The sequence below is a fragment of the Syngnathus typhle genome, linkage group LG21, assembly GCF_033458585.1.
Source record: "Syngnathus typhle isolate RoL2023-S1 ecotype Sweden linkage group LG21, RoL_Styp_1.0, whole genome shotgun sequence".
In the NCBI taxonomy this organism is placed as follows: domain Eukaryota; kingdom Metazoa; phylum Chordata; class Actinopteri; order Syngnathiformes; family Syngnathidae; genus Syngnathus; species Syngnathus typhle.
This window is the reverse complement of record NC_083758.1, coordinates 8,860,820-8,878,676: the sequence shown is the minus strand read 5'-3', so window position 1 is coordinate 8,878,676 and position 17,857 is coordinate 8,860,820. Positions and strand designations below refer to the sequence as shown.

General features: G+C 55.7%; 1 protein-coding gene and 1 long non-coding RNA gene across 17 annotated transcripts in view; one reads left to right on the top strand and one right to left on the bottom strand.

Annotated features, from left to right (window-relative positions):
* The window catches only part of celf2 (cugbp, Elav-like family member 2), an 81,708-nt gene that overhangs the window by 28,184 nt on the left and 35,667 nt on the right, over positions 1–17,857 (bottom strand). For 6 of the 16 annotated variants that reach the window (XM_061268337.1, XM_061268339.1, XM_061268338.1 and 3 more), the window contains exon 1: positions 8,374–8,688. The exons of 2 other annotated variants lie outside the window; for them this stretch is intronic. In XM_061268337.1, the coding sequence (XP_061124321.1) occupies positions 8,374–8,426 (53 nt within the window). In that variant the 5' untranslated portion in view covers positions 8,427–8,688. Of the gene's footprint in view, positions 1–2,380; positions 2,452–8,373; positions 8,690–17,857 lie in introns of those variants that run through there. 8 more of the 16 variants (XM_061268344.1, XM_061268345.1, XM_061268347.1 and 5 more) reach the window with 4 other exon arrangements.
* LOC133145172 (uncharacterized) lies at positions 8,090–9,579 on the top strand. Its single transcript, XR_009710841.1, has 2 exons — positions 8,090–8,434; positions 9,162–9,579. It is a non-coding gene; the product is annotated as an uncharacterized LOC133145172 (long non-coding RNA).

Genomic DNA, 17,857 nt, shown 5'->3' with positions numbered 1-17,857 from the left:
ACAGCAGCGGCGGCGGCAAAGCAGCTGTCGCAGCTGGGCCGAGACAATTCCCAGGACGGCAAAGGCGTCGGACAAAAACGGCCGGCCGGGGAAGGCCGCTAATTGTTTATTCGCTAAGCAGCGCAGCGAGCACAGACGCGCTCCGGTGTCAACTGCAAGACAATAAAAGAGAAGCATGCCCCCAACACGTGGAGGGAGACAAGACAGACTGACTGACTGACTGACTGACTGTATTTGCGGCCTGCGCTAAATGGTGGTGCGGGGGCTCCACCTGGTGGCACGCAAATGTATCACTAAATGGAAGAAATGCTCATTTGAGAGATTTCTTTCGCAAGCGCTCAGCGCAATTTAAGATTAACGTGCGGACCTTTATTTCTCATTCACGTGGAAAGTGCGGGTGAGCGCGTGCACGTGCGGCCCATTTGCAGGCGAGCGAGCTAGCTACAGCTTTTAACAGCCCTTCAACACCACCATTTGACACGTCCTATCTCCCTCCCTCCCTCATGCGCACCTCGCAATCCCCCGACCAATCAACACACGCGTTTAAAAGCCTTTCACACATTCAACTTTCACACGCTTGGAGGATTTGCCACCCTGCGTCTCCATTTTGAGGTGTGCGCGTGTGCTCTGGCATGTGTGAGTGCGTGTGCGTGTGTCCCAGCGATAACGTGTGAACATGTGACAGCATGCTGGATGACGGAGCACGCCATAGCGCAAGTGGCCCTCCCGCCGGATGGACATGGCAAGGCCACATCTCATCCAATCATGAAGATGCCACCGAGATCCGTCCTTCGCGTCCAATGGAGAAAGTCAAATCAGGATTGTTTTCGCCAACTTTGACCAAGATCAAAAAGTGTCGGAAAGGAAAACGCCAGCTCATAAATGACGATTATGAGTGACGGCTCATCAGCATCAAAATGTCAACCGCTAATCCCTCCAAAAGTGCCATATTAGGTTTTAATCCCGGCGCCGGCGCAGGGTGCTCGCCATATGAAGTCTGGGATTTACGGCGGCGCTCGATGGAGTGCGAACGGCGAGGCAATAAAGTGAGGCGGATCGGCGTAAAGGGAAATGTACTTTCGGCAGTTTACAAACACATTTGATTAAGGCTCCGTTAGACACATATAACCATATCAATATAATTTCTAGTAGTAGTGTGGTTGCTTAATAAGTGGAAAGGAATGTGCAGGCTACATGAATTTGTTTTCTTCAAAGTATTGTGGAACAGGAGGTCCGGAAAGGGAGCATATCTCAAGGCCGATGGGAACGCGAAAAACAACTCGTCTTTGTGGTCCAGACACCTGTGCTGAGCAGGGGAAAACCCAAACGAGGAGGAGATGACCACAGACCATCGACCAATCACCACACAATCTTTTGCATGTTTGAATATTCATATTGTGTTTCTTTAAAACTGGGCAACCCGGAAGAATGTGTCGTCTTTCTGGTCACGAAGGCACACGAGTTTTTGTGTTAAGGACCCAAAGACCCAGGCGCCTGTATTAGCTTGCTTTGTCAAGATTAAACAATTGGTAAATTCGGTCTGATTGATCTACTGGTCTTCTCTTTGACAGAACGAACTCGCAAAATTGTTAGGTGCGCCCGCCAGTGTGTGGATTAGAACATAGCAATTTTTGTGTTAAGTGTTGATCACAATTTGGAGTCAGATCAATAGCTAAAATCCGTATCCTAACAGGCGCCAAACGGATATGATGGCAACACGTTAAAGAGCAGCGCGCCATCCATCCATCCGTCCGTCCGTCAGCGTGTGACAAAACGTTTCCCTGGCCGCTAACTGCCTGCGAACGCTATCATCATCATCATCGCCGCGAGTCCCGTCCCACCCGTCCCGTCCGGAAATGGCGGCGCCCGTCGCCCTTCATTTGTCTCCGTTGCTTTGTCAATTAAGCGGGAAAAGAAACATTAGCGTTAAAGGCGCTCGCTCGTAAATTAGCCGGCGGCGGCGGCGGCGCGCACTTTCGTCGATGGCAATTAGGCCAGCCAACCGGCCCCGGCGGGCCGCTGGATTTACTCGCAGCGATTAAGGGAGAGACCGACTCGCCCATGCAGATTATCATCTCATTAGGCGTCGTTCCCTGACCGAGATCAGAAATGCAAATGCATCCGAAATGGGGGCCATGCTGAAATGCTCGGCCCATGCTACAAAAGATATACTTTTCATTTCATCGACACATCACGTCCAAAGTGCAAAAAGGAAAAATCAAGCCAGCCGTTGGACATGTGTCAAATCAAATCAAAGCAAAGCAAAGCAATCCGATGAAATCAAAATGAATCGAGAGTGAGGGTTAGTCGCCTTTGGAAGACTTTGGGAATTCTATCGCGTGGAGAATGAGGAGAGGCGGTGGGTGGCGGACCGGCTCACCGTTGCATCGCCCCAGATTGAATCCCTTGCTGCAATCTCATCTCTTGAAACAGGACTGTGGGGGGGGGGGGGGGGGGGGGGGGGGAAATGCCTCCAGAGGCGGAGCCATAAGGGACTCCCTCATTAGCTTTTCATTTGCCGCTTTTGCAACGCCGTTAAAAGTCCGTGACGGCCATCCGAAGGCAGGCCACCACATCCCTCGCCTAGGACTTGGACTTGATGGCAAATGCCTCTCTCGTTTGCTTTCAACATGCAGCTCAAAAAAACAAACAACTAGACAAGGCCACCAGACCGAGCGCACGGCAAAATCACAGCGGCAAAAAGCAGGCGGGCAGGCGGGCAGGCGGACAGGCAGGCAGGCAGCCAGGCAGGCAGCCAGGCAGCCAGGCAGGCAGGCAGCCAGGCAGCCAGGCAGCCAGGCAGGCAGGCAGCCAGGCAGGCAGGCAGCCAGGCAGGCAGGCAGGCAGCCAGGCAGGCAGGCAGGCAGGCAGCCAGGCAGGCAGCCACGCAGGCAGGCAGCCACGCAGCCAGGCAGGCAGGCAGCCAGGCAGCCAGGCAGGCAGGCAGCCAGGCAGGCAGGCAAAGTCGCACTTGGTGTACGCCTGCTCTGACGCATAAATATTTCATTGTGTTGATGTTTCAAGCCAATGGTTTGTCATGTGATGAGGCGTGTGATCCATAATGCATGCTTTGCTAAGTTGAGCAGCAATACATTGCGTTTCAAGCCGCTTTGGGTGCAACCTTTGTTTCTGTGTGCACCAAACAAAATCGTACATGGAGAGGACAACAAGCCAATTCGGCTTGAAAATTGGACCAACCACAAAGTTAATAATTGGCCCCCACTTCCTGGGTTGATTTGCGTCATTTTTTAAAAAAAATCTATTTTTCAAACCCAGTTGGGTCAGATTGAATCAACTTCCCAGGTTGGCCCATTTTTCAGCCCAGCGGTGTGAAGGATGCTTCATGTGGTGCGGTCAAGTACGTTCAGCACAGCGCACCAGGGTGTCTTGTGTGCGTGCGTGTGTGCGCGTGCGTGTGCGTGCATGCGTGCGTTCTTATGCAAGTGTGCAGTTGTGTGTGCGATAAGCACAATCTGGTGATAAAGATAGCGAGTGAGGAGGAGGAGGAGGAGGAGGAGGGGGCGGCCTCGGCTAGCGAGCAGCACCACGGCGGACACAATCCTAGTAGAAATCACAATAAAGAAAAGCCCACATGCGAAGGATGGACCTCATTTCTACCTTCCCCAAACACGAGCATCTGGGGAGCCACACGGACAAACACACACACACACACACACACACACTCCACGTCAACAACAAGTGCACACACACAAATCCCCGAAGCAAAGGCCACCGGCGTAATTGAAGGATGGAGTGACTCGCCGGTAGAGGCAAGTCGACAACGTAATGACGCCCCAAGGGAGAAGGAGGGCCGGGTTGGGGGGGGGGGGGCACCAGCCAGCACCCCACTGTCAACTAAAGGGAGCGAGGATGAAGGACGACCAAGAGGAGAGCCCAGCCAGCTAGGAGGCCGGGCCGTTAGCCGTCGTCCGCTCGGCCAATTACTTTGCCAGAGCGAGACGCGCGCTCATTAGCGGCGTTCCACCTGGCGCCGGCGGGGGGGGCCTTCCCGGGGCGTGCCACGCGCAAGATGAGGAGCGGCACGGCCAAATCGCACTCGACAGCTTGACTGACAGCGGCGGGCGGTGCGCTGGCGCAGGGAAATGGGAGAAATGAGAAGCCGCCCGCCCGCCCGCGTCCGCCTTTGCCAGCGACCCAAAAAAACCAAATGATGCGAAAACCCAGAACCACGAACAAACTCGCAGCAGCGCCGAAATAAAAGCCAGTCAGTCAAATGCAGAAAGAAAAGAGCGCTCGCCTCCCACTCCAAGGCCGCGAGCGAGCGCCCCTTCAATCAATGCCTTCGCTTGTCCGACCCGTCATGTGACCCGACCCGTCATACAACCCGGGACACTGCTGGAATTTTTGAGCAAGCCTCCCGACAATGTCCGATTGTCTCCCCCCCCCCCCGGGCGCATGTTCGGCACCGCAGAGGTCGCGGGAAAAGCAAGACGACGGCAAAGCCGACCGACGGGCCGAGAACAAAGCGGGCGACAGGCGCGGCCGAGCGAGGGGAGGGGCCGGGCGGGTGTGTGGGGGGGGGGGGGGGGGGGGGATTCAATATATTTTGAATCTTGCAGACGTAATCAGATTACACGTCTGCCAGGAGCGACGTATTTCATAAGGAATAAGTCGCTCGGGAAGGAAGGAAGGAAGGAAGGAAGGGGGCGAGGCATTTTGGCGCCGTGATGTACATCCACCCTGACACTTTGTAATAAATGCAGCGGGAGGCGGCAGAAACACAATGCCGTGTAATCATTTCACCGTGGTGACAAACCGGAATTCCGACGCCGTCCCACGTGAGCCTCGGCACGGGAAAATTGAATTAAGTACGGAGATGAGGAAGACGGGGGGGGGAGTTGGAGGAGGGAGAAGAGAACAGCAGTTTGGAGCGCTTTGGCACGGCTCGCCACGCCGTCTCGCCTTTCGCCAGCTGTCGGCCAAACGTTGTGAAATGCACCTGATGGCTGAATGAGCGGCGGCAAGCTAGCGGCTTTCAAAACTCGGAGCTACAAAGCATCAGCCTGGAGACGACCACGTTGAGAGAAAGGCTACGCGCTACAAGTCAAAGGTCATCTGCTAAAAAAGCAAGGCTGACGGACGGAGCCCATGAAGCTGGAGGCCGTAGGATGGCCGACCGCCCTGCCTCCATTTTGGAAGTCTTTCATCCCAAATTCCTTCCCTCCCGCCGTTTGAGTCCACTTAATCCACCCACCGGGATCAAGTGGCTTAATCTTTTTATCTCGGCGGAGGCGGTCGGCCGTCGAGTCCCAAAGACCGTCTCGGTCGGTGACTCCAGATTAGCCGGTGGATGCAAGCGGACGGATAAGCTCAAGGGCTACGGCGGCGTCCGTGACATCCCGTGGCCGGAGCCTAAGTCGGATCGAGGAAAATTCCAATTTAGTGCGAAAACATTACTTCCAATTTCAGTTCAAGGTTTGCAACAAACATTCGTCGACATTTTTGATTCGATGACACTTGATGATCACTTGTATTTTATTTTTTTTAAGTTGAGTTATAAGTTGTTTATCCAAACCAATTTCTTTTCCTTGCCGGAATAATCCTTCATCGCTATGGCAACACGGCTCGATTTTTTTTTAGAACCCGTTTAACGTCGTTAAAGGCCTCCTCCAAACACCATGACGGCACGGCTCAGGAAGTCGAGGAACGGGCGGGAGACACAAAGACCGAGGGAGACGGACGGGAAGGGCCGAAGGAGGGAATGGGGTCAGGATGATGCTCTTTCACTTTGGCGTGATTGGGCCGGCGGCCAGTGCTCCCTCCAAGTTTGCATGGTTAAGCGTGAGCACGTTTGCCGGCCTCGCAGCAGCGCTCCGCGGTCATGTTCCCGGCTAAAAATGCTGATTTACGAGGCGGCGTCTGGGCCGGACGGAAAAATGGAAGAGGGCGCCGCACCTGCGAGGATCCTTCACAAGGCCGTGCTTTATTCACACAGGGGAATGACGGGCGCCCTGCGGAATGCCGCGGAAAAATAAGTGCAACTTACGCCGCGCTAACTTTAGCCTTGCGCGGGGGCGTTCTGGGGTGCCATTTGGACGGGAGAAAAGAAGCAAGTGTCAGGTGGCGATTGGATGGAAGCCAGCTAAGGACAAGTGCTGCCTGACTGCAAAGGAGCTCACTCAAGCTCAGCTGTTTTTCTTTTTTCTAACAGCACTTAACAGGTGTCACACATCTCTCTCGGAATCTTTTGCACCGGCCCAGAAACGCTTATCGAGCGAGGCGACGCTCGGGAGACGGCGGGGCGTGCCGAGCGGTCTCCCGCGGGACTCGTGTCCAATTACAGGCAAAAATGAGGGCCGGGATCGGCGACGCGGTGATGGAATAAACGGGCTGGATGAAGGGGGGGCAGGCTCGGGGAGGCTCTGAGCGGCGCACGGAATTAATGGGCCGAGAGGATGAAGCGCCATTCCCGGGGGCGCCCATTGCGGCCAGGGGTCGACGCTCCGATGCGCTACGTTAGCGTGACCGCAATGTGACTCCCAGCCTGGGAGCCGCATTCCCGTCTCGGAATTTCCCGAGCGAGCGAGCGCGCCGTTTGCCGCGACGGCTCGGATTTTACGAGCGCACGCCAACCAAGCCGACGTTAGGCGGCAGCGGAGAATTTGCCTGCTCGTCGTTTGCTTTCTCTCGACCACTTGAGTCAGAAATGGGAGAAAACCTTGGAGCATTCTCAGCCTTTGTCCTCGCTTGGTTTAAGGGATAGCTGGTGCCGGTCCACAAAAGCGGTCGGTGGGCGGGTGGGTGGCGCGCGCCTTGACAGACAATAGCGGTGTTAGCACCGGGCTAGCGTCAATGCACTCAAATTCCAAATTCAAACGAACAGGCTTTTTGGCAGGGATGTTGCGTCAGCATTTCTTTGCCCTTCACTTGATGGCGGCCGGGTCCAAGCCAGCTTCACCTGGACAGACGGGCACGCCGCCACAATTTCCCTCCACTTTGCTGCCACGGACCACAGCCAACAAACGCTACGCATTCACTCCTACGCGCGCGCGCACACACTAATACACACACACACACACACACACACACAGGGTCTCCATATGCACCGTTATAAGTGCAGCACTCACATCCAGCCATAGGGCATGATTAGTGCAAAGCCAGCGAGACGGAGCGGCGGCCTCCATGCACAGGTGTTGCATTATTTGTCACAATGCCCTCGCTCGGGCTGTGCGAGCGTGTCAACCAACGGAAGGGCGGACAAAGGCGCCGAAAACAAAAGTGACCAAGAAGACGGAAGCTTTCGGCCAGCGTGTTGGGTCAAGGTCCCACCAGCAGCGGCATCAACCAAGGGAAAGTAGCACTACGCACGTGAACGCAAATGCTTCGACATCCCATCGTGACGTTACTGTGCAGCGGCCGCGCAACGTTAGCGTGCGAGCGTTGTGTTTGTAAGCGTGCGCTTGCTCCAGCAGCACCACGTGTGCGCCTTACGTGGCACTTACTTTACTTGTGCAAAAGGTGACGCTTGGAAAGTTGAACACGTTTCATTTTCTTCTGTGTGCGTGGCCAGCACTTGCATGGCATGCGTGCATGGCTGCTTTTTAACAACACGCTCGTTTCTGAAGAGGAGCGGCAACATCAAGCGTGCGCGTTGGGCCGCGCACGCACACGCACGATACCCCCCCCCACCCAACACGCCCCCTCCCCTTCCCTTGCCTAACGCTCGCTCAAAATGAGGGCTGGCGTCGATGACAAATACGAGACGAGCACTTGTCAGGAAAAACGAGAAACAGCTCGGTCTTCAAATTCTTCACTCCAATCAGAAAAGGCATTTTGGCTACACTGCGTGTGCATTGTTACATAAGTGTGTGTGTGTGTGTGTGTGTGTGTGTGTGTGTGTGTGTGTGTATCATACGCATTTGTGGCTGTGTGCATGTGTTTGTGCTAGATATAGGTCAGATGATGGCAAATGTGTGTTCCAGTGGGAATGGCTTTTTGTGCGTTACATTACAGCATGTGACACACACACACGCACACGCACGCACTCTCGCTCCCTCCCTCTCTCAATGAAGATTCTTGTGAACAAGAGACACGAGACGGGTGCCGTCGGGAAGAACATTCCATGGAAATGGAGAGCGCAGCAGTGTTGAGAAGAGGAAAAAAAAGAAAAACCGCTGACTTGCGAGAAAAGCCCTTTTGTGCGCAAAGCAGTCAAAATGCAAAGCCGCTGTCGGTCGGTCGGTCGGTCGGTCAGGCGTGTGGGAATATCTTCCATGAGAAGCGGGCCGGGGGTGGGACAGCGACTTATGTTCTCACACTCAACTTTGAGGCGGGTTCACACGCCGGTCCGGGTTGCGGCGGCCGCTCGGTTCACGCCCTCCCCGCAGCGTCCCCCGGAGGGGTGGGGCCTACCTTAAGACGTTCCAGCTCTTCAGGGGGTCCAGGTCAGAAATGATAGAAACCATGATGACAGGTAGGAAGGGGGGGGGGGGAGCGGTAAAGAGGAGGGCTGCGCGGCGGGGGGGGGTCGCGGCGCTTAAAAAAAAAAAAAAAAAAGAACGAGCCGGAAGCAAAAGACCGATGAGAAAAGTGAAAAAGGTGTCACGGGAGAAGACGTTTTAAAGTCCGTCGGCCGCGAGATGCGAGGCGAAGGCGAGCCGTCCTGCTGCTGCTGCTGCCGCTGCTGCCGCTGCTGCCTGATGAGAAGTGGCGCCGCGCCTTCTCGCTCGCTCGCTCGCTCGCTCGCTCGCACGCACACCCGCCTCCCCCTCCTCCTCACTCCCTGGCTCTCTTGCGCTCGCTCTCTTGCTCAAACTCCCCGCCCCCCCCCCCCCCCCCCCCCCCCCATTCACTGCTTGCGATGCTGCCACCCTGACCTGTGGACATGGCAACAATTGAGGGTTGGCAACACGGTGGGGATGTGGTGAGCTCAGGTGCTTTGCCGCTTCCAACGTGCAGCTTGACTTTTTTTGGATGAACTGCCTTGGTCAAGATATTCACCAATTTTCAAGAAGCTCTTTTCACTTTTTTCGGGGGGGGGGGGGGGACGACCATCCAACCAACCAGGTGTCAAAGTGGAAGTAGTGTGCGTAAAGAGAGAAAGAAAAAGAGAAGTGCACTCCCAAAAGCAGAAGGGCGCCCACTTCCTGTCTGACACGCCACCGCATCCTGTTGATGTTCTTCTCTTTTCTCCTTATCAGGTTAGAGGTGAACGGCGAGCTAACGTTTGGTGCCAAAAGACGCCTCTCGGAGACGCTTTGGTGGCACGTCGTGTTCTCCGCACGGCCACGCCAGCCAGCCAGCCAGCCAGCCACCGTGTTGCCAGCTTTAAATAGACACTATCTGCTGGGCTGAGGAGGAGAAGAAGAAGGAGGAGGAGGAGGAGGAGGAGGAGGAGGAGGAGGGATAGACTTGACAGCCTCTCGCTCTTCTTCCTTGCTTGCTATTTTGGTCCCTCGCCTTCACACACACACACACACACACACACACCACACACACCACACAAATCATGCTGGCTGACAATGTTAATTTGTGCGTAATAATCTCATTGCTGTGGGTGGAGGTGTCGCTGGGTGCACGTGGGAAATAAGACGAAGGAAATAAAAAAATAGAGAGAGAGAGAGAGAGAGAGAGAGAGAGAGAAAGAGGTTTTGTTTTTTTCTCCACTTAAAGGTACGTATCAATGAGCGTGCCGAAAAGTGACCATCTACTTTTGCCAGTGCAGCCAACAAAAACAAAGGCATTCCTTCCAGCGGCGGGAAGAAATCGGGTCATCGACTGCACAGCGCACACAAGTGTGATTACAGTGGCAGCCATCAGCTCATCGATTAGCTCGCTCACTGGCTCGCTGGCTCACGCACGCACGCACGCACACGCAGGCACAGGCGCTGATTTGCTGCCAGCATGCCTGCGCTCACATTAATTGCGCGCTCGATGATACCGCGTGGGATTCTTTGACGCAAACATTCCATTTGAATGGATCTTTTTTTTTTTTTCTTTTCTTTGCCCCAGCCCGCCATTTGGGAGAGGCGCTCATCAGCAAGCCGTGACTGAAGCGACCAAAGTAAGAAAGCCGAGCAAGCGCTCGGCGGCGCCCGGCCCTGCCCGGCCCACTTCACGGCAGCTTCTGGATTTAGACGCCTCGCTCGTGTGTGCGTTGAGCGTGCCGGTGAAAGGCACGCAGCGGATTATGTCACAAACGACATTGGATGGCATCAAATGCGCCCCAAGCCAAAGAACCACCCAGCCAGCCAGCCACCCACGCAAGCGCCGAGCCGAGCCGCGTGTCGAACAGCACGCCCGAGGCATTCCGCTCTACGATCGGACGGACGCTTTTCTTAGCATTGGCGGCGAAAACAGGAAGTTGTGTAGCACAACACCCACACACAGCACACAAAATGGCCGCCTTGCAAAGATAGGTCAAGTCGAAGCAGAAAGACAGGGCTTTCTATTGTCAAGACTGGACTTTAGGCATCAGGTCTTTGTTCTTTGGACCATTGCATTTGTTTTCCACGCGTCGTATAGATGACGTCATCTACGGGAAAGGCGGACATTTTGCGCACCGTGAGAGTCAAACCCGAGACGGCAAAATGGCAGCCAGTAGCCCGCCGAAGCTCGCCCGAAGAAAAAGCGGGAACGGAAGTCAAAGTGGCGCTCGCTGGAGAGAGAGAGCGAGCGAGCGAGAGAGCGCGAGAGAGAGAGCGCAGCTCAAACGGACCGGAGCGGCGTGGGCGGGCGAGTGGGCGACTCAGCCGAGGCAAGAGGAAGAGGTGGAGGATAAATTTAGAGCCGCTCCTAATCAACTTCTTCTCCCGACCGACCGACAGCGTGCGAAAGGCTCACAAATCAATGCGTGCGGCCCACTCGCTCGCCCAGAGAGGAAGGCGGCGCGAGGGCAAAGCCCGGGCAAAACCGTGGGCTCACGCCGCCCGCCTTCCAATGGGTACGCGCCTATTTACGGCCGTCGCAACGCCCGCCCGGCCCCTCCCCGTTTCAGCACCCCGACATCTCCTTAGCTGCCGATCGATGGGCGAGGCAGGTCGGTTCGGCCAGAAAACGCAATTAGAGCATCCAGCAACCGACGGCGATGATCGATAGCTAATCATCACCCCGGGGAGGGGCCGAGGGGGGCGCTTGAGTAGGAGCACTGCTCCCCAGACTGTTGGCGACCGCTGGCGGGCGTAGCGCCGGCTGGCTGGCTAGCAAGGTTTTGCCGCGCCGTTGAGTTTTTTTTGTTTTGCGCGGGGGACATTGTCTTCATTCCCACGAGCGCGACTTTGCTAGCATCAAAGCTAGCTAGCGGGACGGCGCCAGTGACAATTTGTCTCCGGGTTCCCTTGAGTGATGTCGAAGGGCAACAGAGTGACAAGACGTGACAAGCGAGAAGACTTTCAACGGATGTGGCGGCCGCAAATACGAGCAAAGTCCCAAAAGAATCTCGGCCGACGCTTTCTCCATCCTTTTGTCTCAGGTGCTCGGCGGGCGGTGAAGACAAAGGTCGTATTGAGCGCCACCCAATTATAAGCCTGCGCAGGCCATGCAAGGATGCCCCCAAAGGCCCCGCCCCAAAGGCCCCGCCCCAAAGGCCCCGCCCCAAAGGCCCCGCCCCAAAGGCCCCGCCCCAAAGGCCCCGCCCCAAAGGCCCCGCCCCAAAGGCCAGCTCTGTAATAACAGTCCTCATCAATGTGTGTGGAGCCTTCAATAGTTGACATTTTCTGCCACGTGCCACGCACACACACCAAAAACTCTTTCTGTATGTGTGTTAGCGTGTTATTACTTTCACTCTATCACCAAATAGATGTTGTCAGATCGCCACGGGTGCAAAGGTTAGCGCGAGCGAGCGTACTTCCATTTGCGAAGGTGCCGCGGGGCCGGACGACGGCTTGATGAAACATGGCTAGCTAGCGGTTCTGAGGGGAGATGGAGGTGAAGGCAGCCCTCGTGGTTGGCGCCAGTCAAAATGGGATTTGGCGCCGTGACATTTCTGTGTGTGTGTGTGCGTGCTGTGAAAAGGAAAAGCACCAAAACAACAACAACAACACACAGAGACACACACTAGCAAGGGAAGGAAAGAAAGAAGAAGCAGCCTTTTGAGAGAGTGTGTGTGTGTGTGTGTGTGTGTGTGTGTCTGGCTTAAGGGCAAAAGACACGTATGGGCGAAGGCACGCTCGGGCCACAACTTGAGCGTTTTGGCACGACGTTTGAATGACAAGCATCTCGGCTTTGCGTCACGTGTCGGTGTTTTGCCTCCGCCTGCGTCGGGGTCTTCTTGACTTTTTGCTGCGAGTCTTGGCCGAGCTGTTTTCGGTTCCCAGTCACACGTCATCTGTTTCTCATCCTCTCGGAATCTTCTGGGCCCCCCCCTCGTTCACCCTTTCTACGGTCCTCCCCCGACTCCAAAGTAATGGTGGTCGTCCAAATGTTTACGAAGAAACGCCCCGGAGGCGTCGGCGCAAACTTCCTTCGTACGGGGGGGGGGGGGGCTCGGCGTCGGGGCTACGAAGGCTCCGGCCGACACAACATTTGGAGCCAAAGTGCAGAGTCAGCGCTGGCTTGGCATGACTGCATCCCTGAGCCGTCAATGAGGACACATTTCATGACGCAGCGCTTTTTGCCCCACTCAAAACATCACGTGTGGAAGAGCTGGTTTTTTTTTTCTCTCTTTTCTTAAAGCGCTGGAAGGCAGAAGCGTTCCGACGGGCGGTCCAACTGGCAAAGGGGCCGACTGACGCGCTGCGATCGGAATGGTGAGACATTCTTCTGGGCCGCTTTCATCAACTCACAACAACCAATGAAAGACCATTGTGACGTGGTGGTTTGGGTCGGCGTCATTTTTGGTTTTGGACTCGTCCCCTCTCTCGTTTTCAGTCCCGTCAGTCCTCGTCTTTGCTTTCCGTCGTTGTGTCGTCCCTTCCGCGTGTCATCTTTGGTTAAAATGTTTTGGGCCGGGTCCCGGGTCTCTCTTTCTCGTAGCCGCCACCCTTTACGCTCCTGCATTGTATTAGCCGGAGCAAAAGACGGTGGAGCGGACGAAAAAAATATTGCCGTGGCCCGGTAAGCGGAGCGGCTTCATCAAATATAGATGGCGCACGCGGCGGCGTGCGTTCCTGGGAGCGCAGTCCGACCCCAAAACAATTACGAGCAATAAAGGCGAGCGCCGCTTTAATCACCGGAGCAACGTTTACATGAGTAACGCAATAAAGCGTCCGCTGGCTGGCTGGCTGGCGCGCGCACGCTCACGTCGGCGTTATGAGCTGGGCCGACCTCGTCGTTATGCGCATGATTATGTTTATGTCCCATATTAGAGCTTTTCATTTGCTCGCTGCTTTGTGGAGGCGGGCGGGCGGCCAAGACGCCAGCAAACACAAGTGTCTAGACGATGATTTATTGCTTTCACTGCGTTTTTTTTTTTTTTTTTAAGCGCCATTAACATCATGCCAACGGAACGCTGGTAGAAGAGGAAACGCCGACTGAGACTCAGGGAGGGGGGGGCTCCGACGGAGGGTTCAAGAAGGAGTCTGATGAGGGCGCCCGCCGGCGCCGCTGATTAGACAAGGCGAATCAGCGTGATTGCAGGTGGCGGGAAAAGGTGCGGCGCCTACTTGAGCGGCGGCAACGGACACCCCGAAGGCCGGCCGGCCGGCCCTTCCGGCCGAGCCGATCAAAGCTGGCTCTCTCGTCTGCCTTTCTATTTGCAACTCAATGGGCAAAATAAGACCAAAGCACTGCTTTTGTCCAAATATGAAAACCCACATCCTTGATCTCCTGCAAGCGACGGCCTCCGTTTGCGCCATGTTGCCAGCACACAAAAAGGAGCGTTTCCTTCTTGACGCTATTTGATAACGACCGTTAGAGTGCCAGCTTTCTTCCTCTTTTGGGAAGCCGCGGAAAAAAGCACAACAAGCCAGGAACAAGATGCACACATTGTACAAGCCCCTTTTTTTTTTTTTTTATATATATCTCAAGTGGTTGGACATCACGGGCTGGCGCTAAAAACAGCAGCAAACAAAACGGCAAAGACAAGCCGGGCTGGTGCGGGGCGGGGCGGGGAGTAAACACACTGGCGCTGACAAGAGCGCATCTGAAGAGCCTATTCTCATTTGATGCTTTTGTTTGAAGTGCTAATTTGCTTGTGGGCCTTTATGGGGCCACGAGAGCGCCGCCGCCGCCGCCGCCGCCGCCGCCGCCGCCAGCCGCCGGCAGGCTTCCACTTCACCTCGGAGGGACCCACGCACTCCGAGGCGGACCTTTCCTATCTTTTATTTTGGGCGGCACTCGGCAACGTACAATGGACTTTTCCCCCCCCTCGCCTCCAATCTGTTGGTTTGTTTGTTTCGCCCGTCTTCCATGCAGGCGGAGACAAAGTAAAACACCCGCCGCCATGTACAAAACGGACGCTTAAGCCGACACGGCAACCATCAGCCATCAAACATTTGCGGGACGAACGAGCCCTTTTCGGACGCGGTCCAGCCAGCGAGCGCGGCGGTGCGGGATGAAAAGTATTTCGACGGGCTTCCTCAAGGGGGATTTTAGGAATAAGCGGAGAAAGCAAAGCAGCCGCCGCCATCGCCGTCACGGCGACAAAGGAGCTCCTCGGCCGACAGGTGACCCAGAAAAATAGGACGGAAGGAAGACTGAGGGGGTTGAGAGGAGATGTATTTTTAGATACGAGGAGAACGATAAGCGAGATGGCCAGCCGAGAGGAGCCCAGGCCATGCTAAAAGCTGCCGGCTTGCAGATAAGGCCGCTCCGACCGAGCCGTCAATATCCGCCATTCCGCGCACAACAAATTCCCCCTTTTGGCCTTACACCACTTGGGTGTGTTGAGCAGATAAGCCAGTTGGACTTTTTGCCGGCCCAAACCGCCTCACAAATGAAGGGAAAGACATTTGGTCGATCTCGCTCCGTTGCGAAGATCCGGGAGCGATAGCGGTTCAGCGCAACACCGTGGCGGTTGACCAAAAGCCACTTTGGGTGGCCGTTGCGGCTCAAGGCATTTGGAAGACGCCACGCCGTCGGAGCCCCGGCTCGCGTTTCCTCACTTCCTTCCCCCTGCGGCGGCTAATCGTCTCCATACGCGAGGGCGGAGGAATCCTCCCAAACATGTGGCGCTCGTAAATGGTCGCCAGCGCTGAACCGCGTTGCCCCAAACGTAAACACGCCTTGTAAATTTGACACACCACCAATTGCAATTTCTTTTTTCCCGGGTAGAGAAGCTGTGTTTTCGTCTCATAAGGCAAGGCGGGATGGATTGTATTTGTGTGGAGCGGACACGACGTGATGGTTGAAATATGCGCACAGCTGCGGCCGGCGCCGAGTGCTCGCCAAAGTGAAACGCTCCAAAGTACTTGAACCGCCTTCCAAAAGGTCAGCGACACCCGGGTCGGCGTGGGAGGCGGGACAGGTGGACGCTGCGTGCTCTTCACCTGCGCTGGAGGGTACTCGGGAAGCCGAGGCGGAGCGACGGGGGCGGCGGCGGCGGGTTCAAGTGGGAAGACCGGCGCACGCCTCAGGGTCCTAAAAGCCCCCCCCCGCCATTTGCATGACGAGCGTCTGCAGATTTCCACTTTGGCATCGCTGCCATTGGGAGGGGGCGGGGCCTGTTATCTTCCATATCACCCCATCACCATCCCCAAAGATGCATGTTACGTATATATTAATTGGAATAATGATACAGAATGAAAATATATACACGGAAAACCGTGTGTTGTCTGTCATCAAGTGGCCGACAGTGACATTACAGGCCAAATGAACGGAAAGCCCAGCAAAAGGTTTGATTTCCAAGTTGGATAAAATGGCAAAATGCAAGTCCTCGCTTTCTGGCCGACTCAGAGTGTGCCATTTTGTCCACCGACGGTCAGCGCGCGGTCGACAGACTGCATCGCTCGCGCGTGGGCTGCAGCTGACGGGGACGGGCGGGGGAACTCTCAACTTTGAGACTTGCTCGATATTCTGAACAAGTCCAATAAACTTTCAGGGCGCCTGCGGGATGCTAATGCTAAGCTCGGCAGCAGCCTTTGGCCTTTTGTCTTGGCTCGTGGAAAAAAAGAGGTTTGGGACTTTTCAAATTCTCCCAATAAAAAGACATTTACTGATTGGTTTGGTGATTTTGCCACATACACTAGAAATAAAAACAATGACTTACGCTTCAATATTAAGACGATGTCATTTGATTCGTATTCCAACATTTGGAGGCAGCAGGCGCCTTGAAGACGAGCTAACGCGGCGGGCGGGGCGGGGCGGGGCGGGGCGGGGCGGGTCGTCTTCCTGTCGCGTCATTGCCGTGGTGGTGGGCTGATAGCCATCGGCCGGGCTCAAATCGGACAATTTGCCGTTCATCTGCCCGCAGTTAAACGAGAGCCGACTTTGGGAGCTCGACAATGGCGTCACAACTGGCGGAAGATGACACCCCACACGTTTGGGGCGCAGGAGCAGGAGAAAACGACAAAGAAGAAGAAGATGCTGCTGCTGCTGCTGCTGCTGCTGCTGCTGCTGCTGCTGCTGCTGCTGCTGCTGCTGCTGCTGCTGCTGTTGAGCTTGCCACCGTTGGGGGCACCGCACTCAATAAAACATCAGCAGCAATTAGGAAACAGGACGCTTAAGCCTACCCACAGGACATTGCCTCCATGTGTGCCCGCACGCGCGCGCGCGCACGCGCACGGTCACAAGTGTTCATTGTTCACAAAAATACACACTCAGGCACACACACACACACTTTTATTCTCTGTAACTTGGCCCTTGATCACTGTAATCAAACACTGGCGGCATTGGCCTGAAGCGCCTGTAATTGCGGCCTGCTCGGCACTGCAAAGGCGCGCGCACGCACCCACGCACGCACGCACGCACGCGCACACACACACACGGTACAGTAAGGCAGCGTAAAGGACACTAATGAGTCCGATGAGACGAAGGCGGAAAAACGGAGCTGAAATCTTTGCAGCAACGGCGGAGGTGAGACGGGCGTCAGAGAAAGCGGGGCGGGCAGAGTGGCCAAGTGACGCCAGCGACGGTGGGCGGCGGGTTGCCACGGCCCCGCCGGAGATGTTGGCAGCTGTAGCCATGGCAACAAGCTCCCGCGGCGGCGTGCACGGGCGCGCACGGCCGGCCAGTCAGCTCCGGCTGGCTGGCTGGCTCGCTCGCCCGCCCGCCCGCCCGCTAACTCCCTCGCTCCCTCCCGACATTCCTTTATCTTACATGGGCGCATCCCGCCTCGGAAAAAGACAAACGCTGTTGAAAGTTCGCGGCGGGTTCCGAAGCGTCCCGCTTGTTCTCGGGGGCTGTACAAGTAGACGCAATATCTCCACTCTCAACTTTTGCTCTTCAGACTGCCAAAGCTTCATGTACACATTCCGCGACGTCGCCCCCCCCCTCCCCCCAGATTTTACAAAGGCGTTGCCGATTGCCGTGAAGTCGCTGGCGTACGTTCTGCTTTGGTTCAACGATGAGCTCATTAAAAGAGGCCAAACGTCTTTCTTTCTCTCTCTCTCTCTCTCTCTCTCTCTCTCTCTCTCTCTCTTTCTCTCACACTTGCACACAGTGGCAGTGGAAAATGACAATGTGGGATGCAAAGATTGCGTCCGGAGAGCACGGCGGCGGAAACAATGTGGGGCGGGATGGGATTGGGGGGGGGGGGGGGGGGCTAGCAGTTTGGGGGAATGCGTGGGGGTGGCGGGGGACAAAGCAGGTGGTCCTGGTAATTGCCTGGGGAATATAATGAATGAGCCAAAGTGCGTCTGACGGAATAGGAAATCGTCTCTATCTCCTCATTCCGCCGGCTTCCATCCTGCCTCCTCCATCCTGCCTCCTCCTCCCTCCCTCCCTCCCTCCCTCCATCCTCTCATTATCTTCCACTCGCTCTCATCACGCTGCCCCCGCAACAGCCCCCCCCTCCACACAC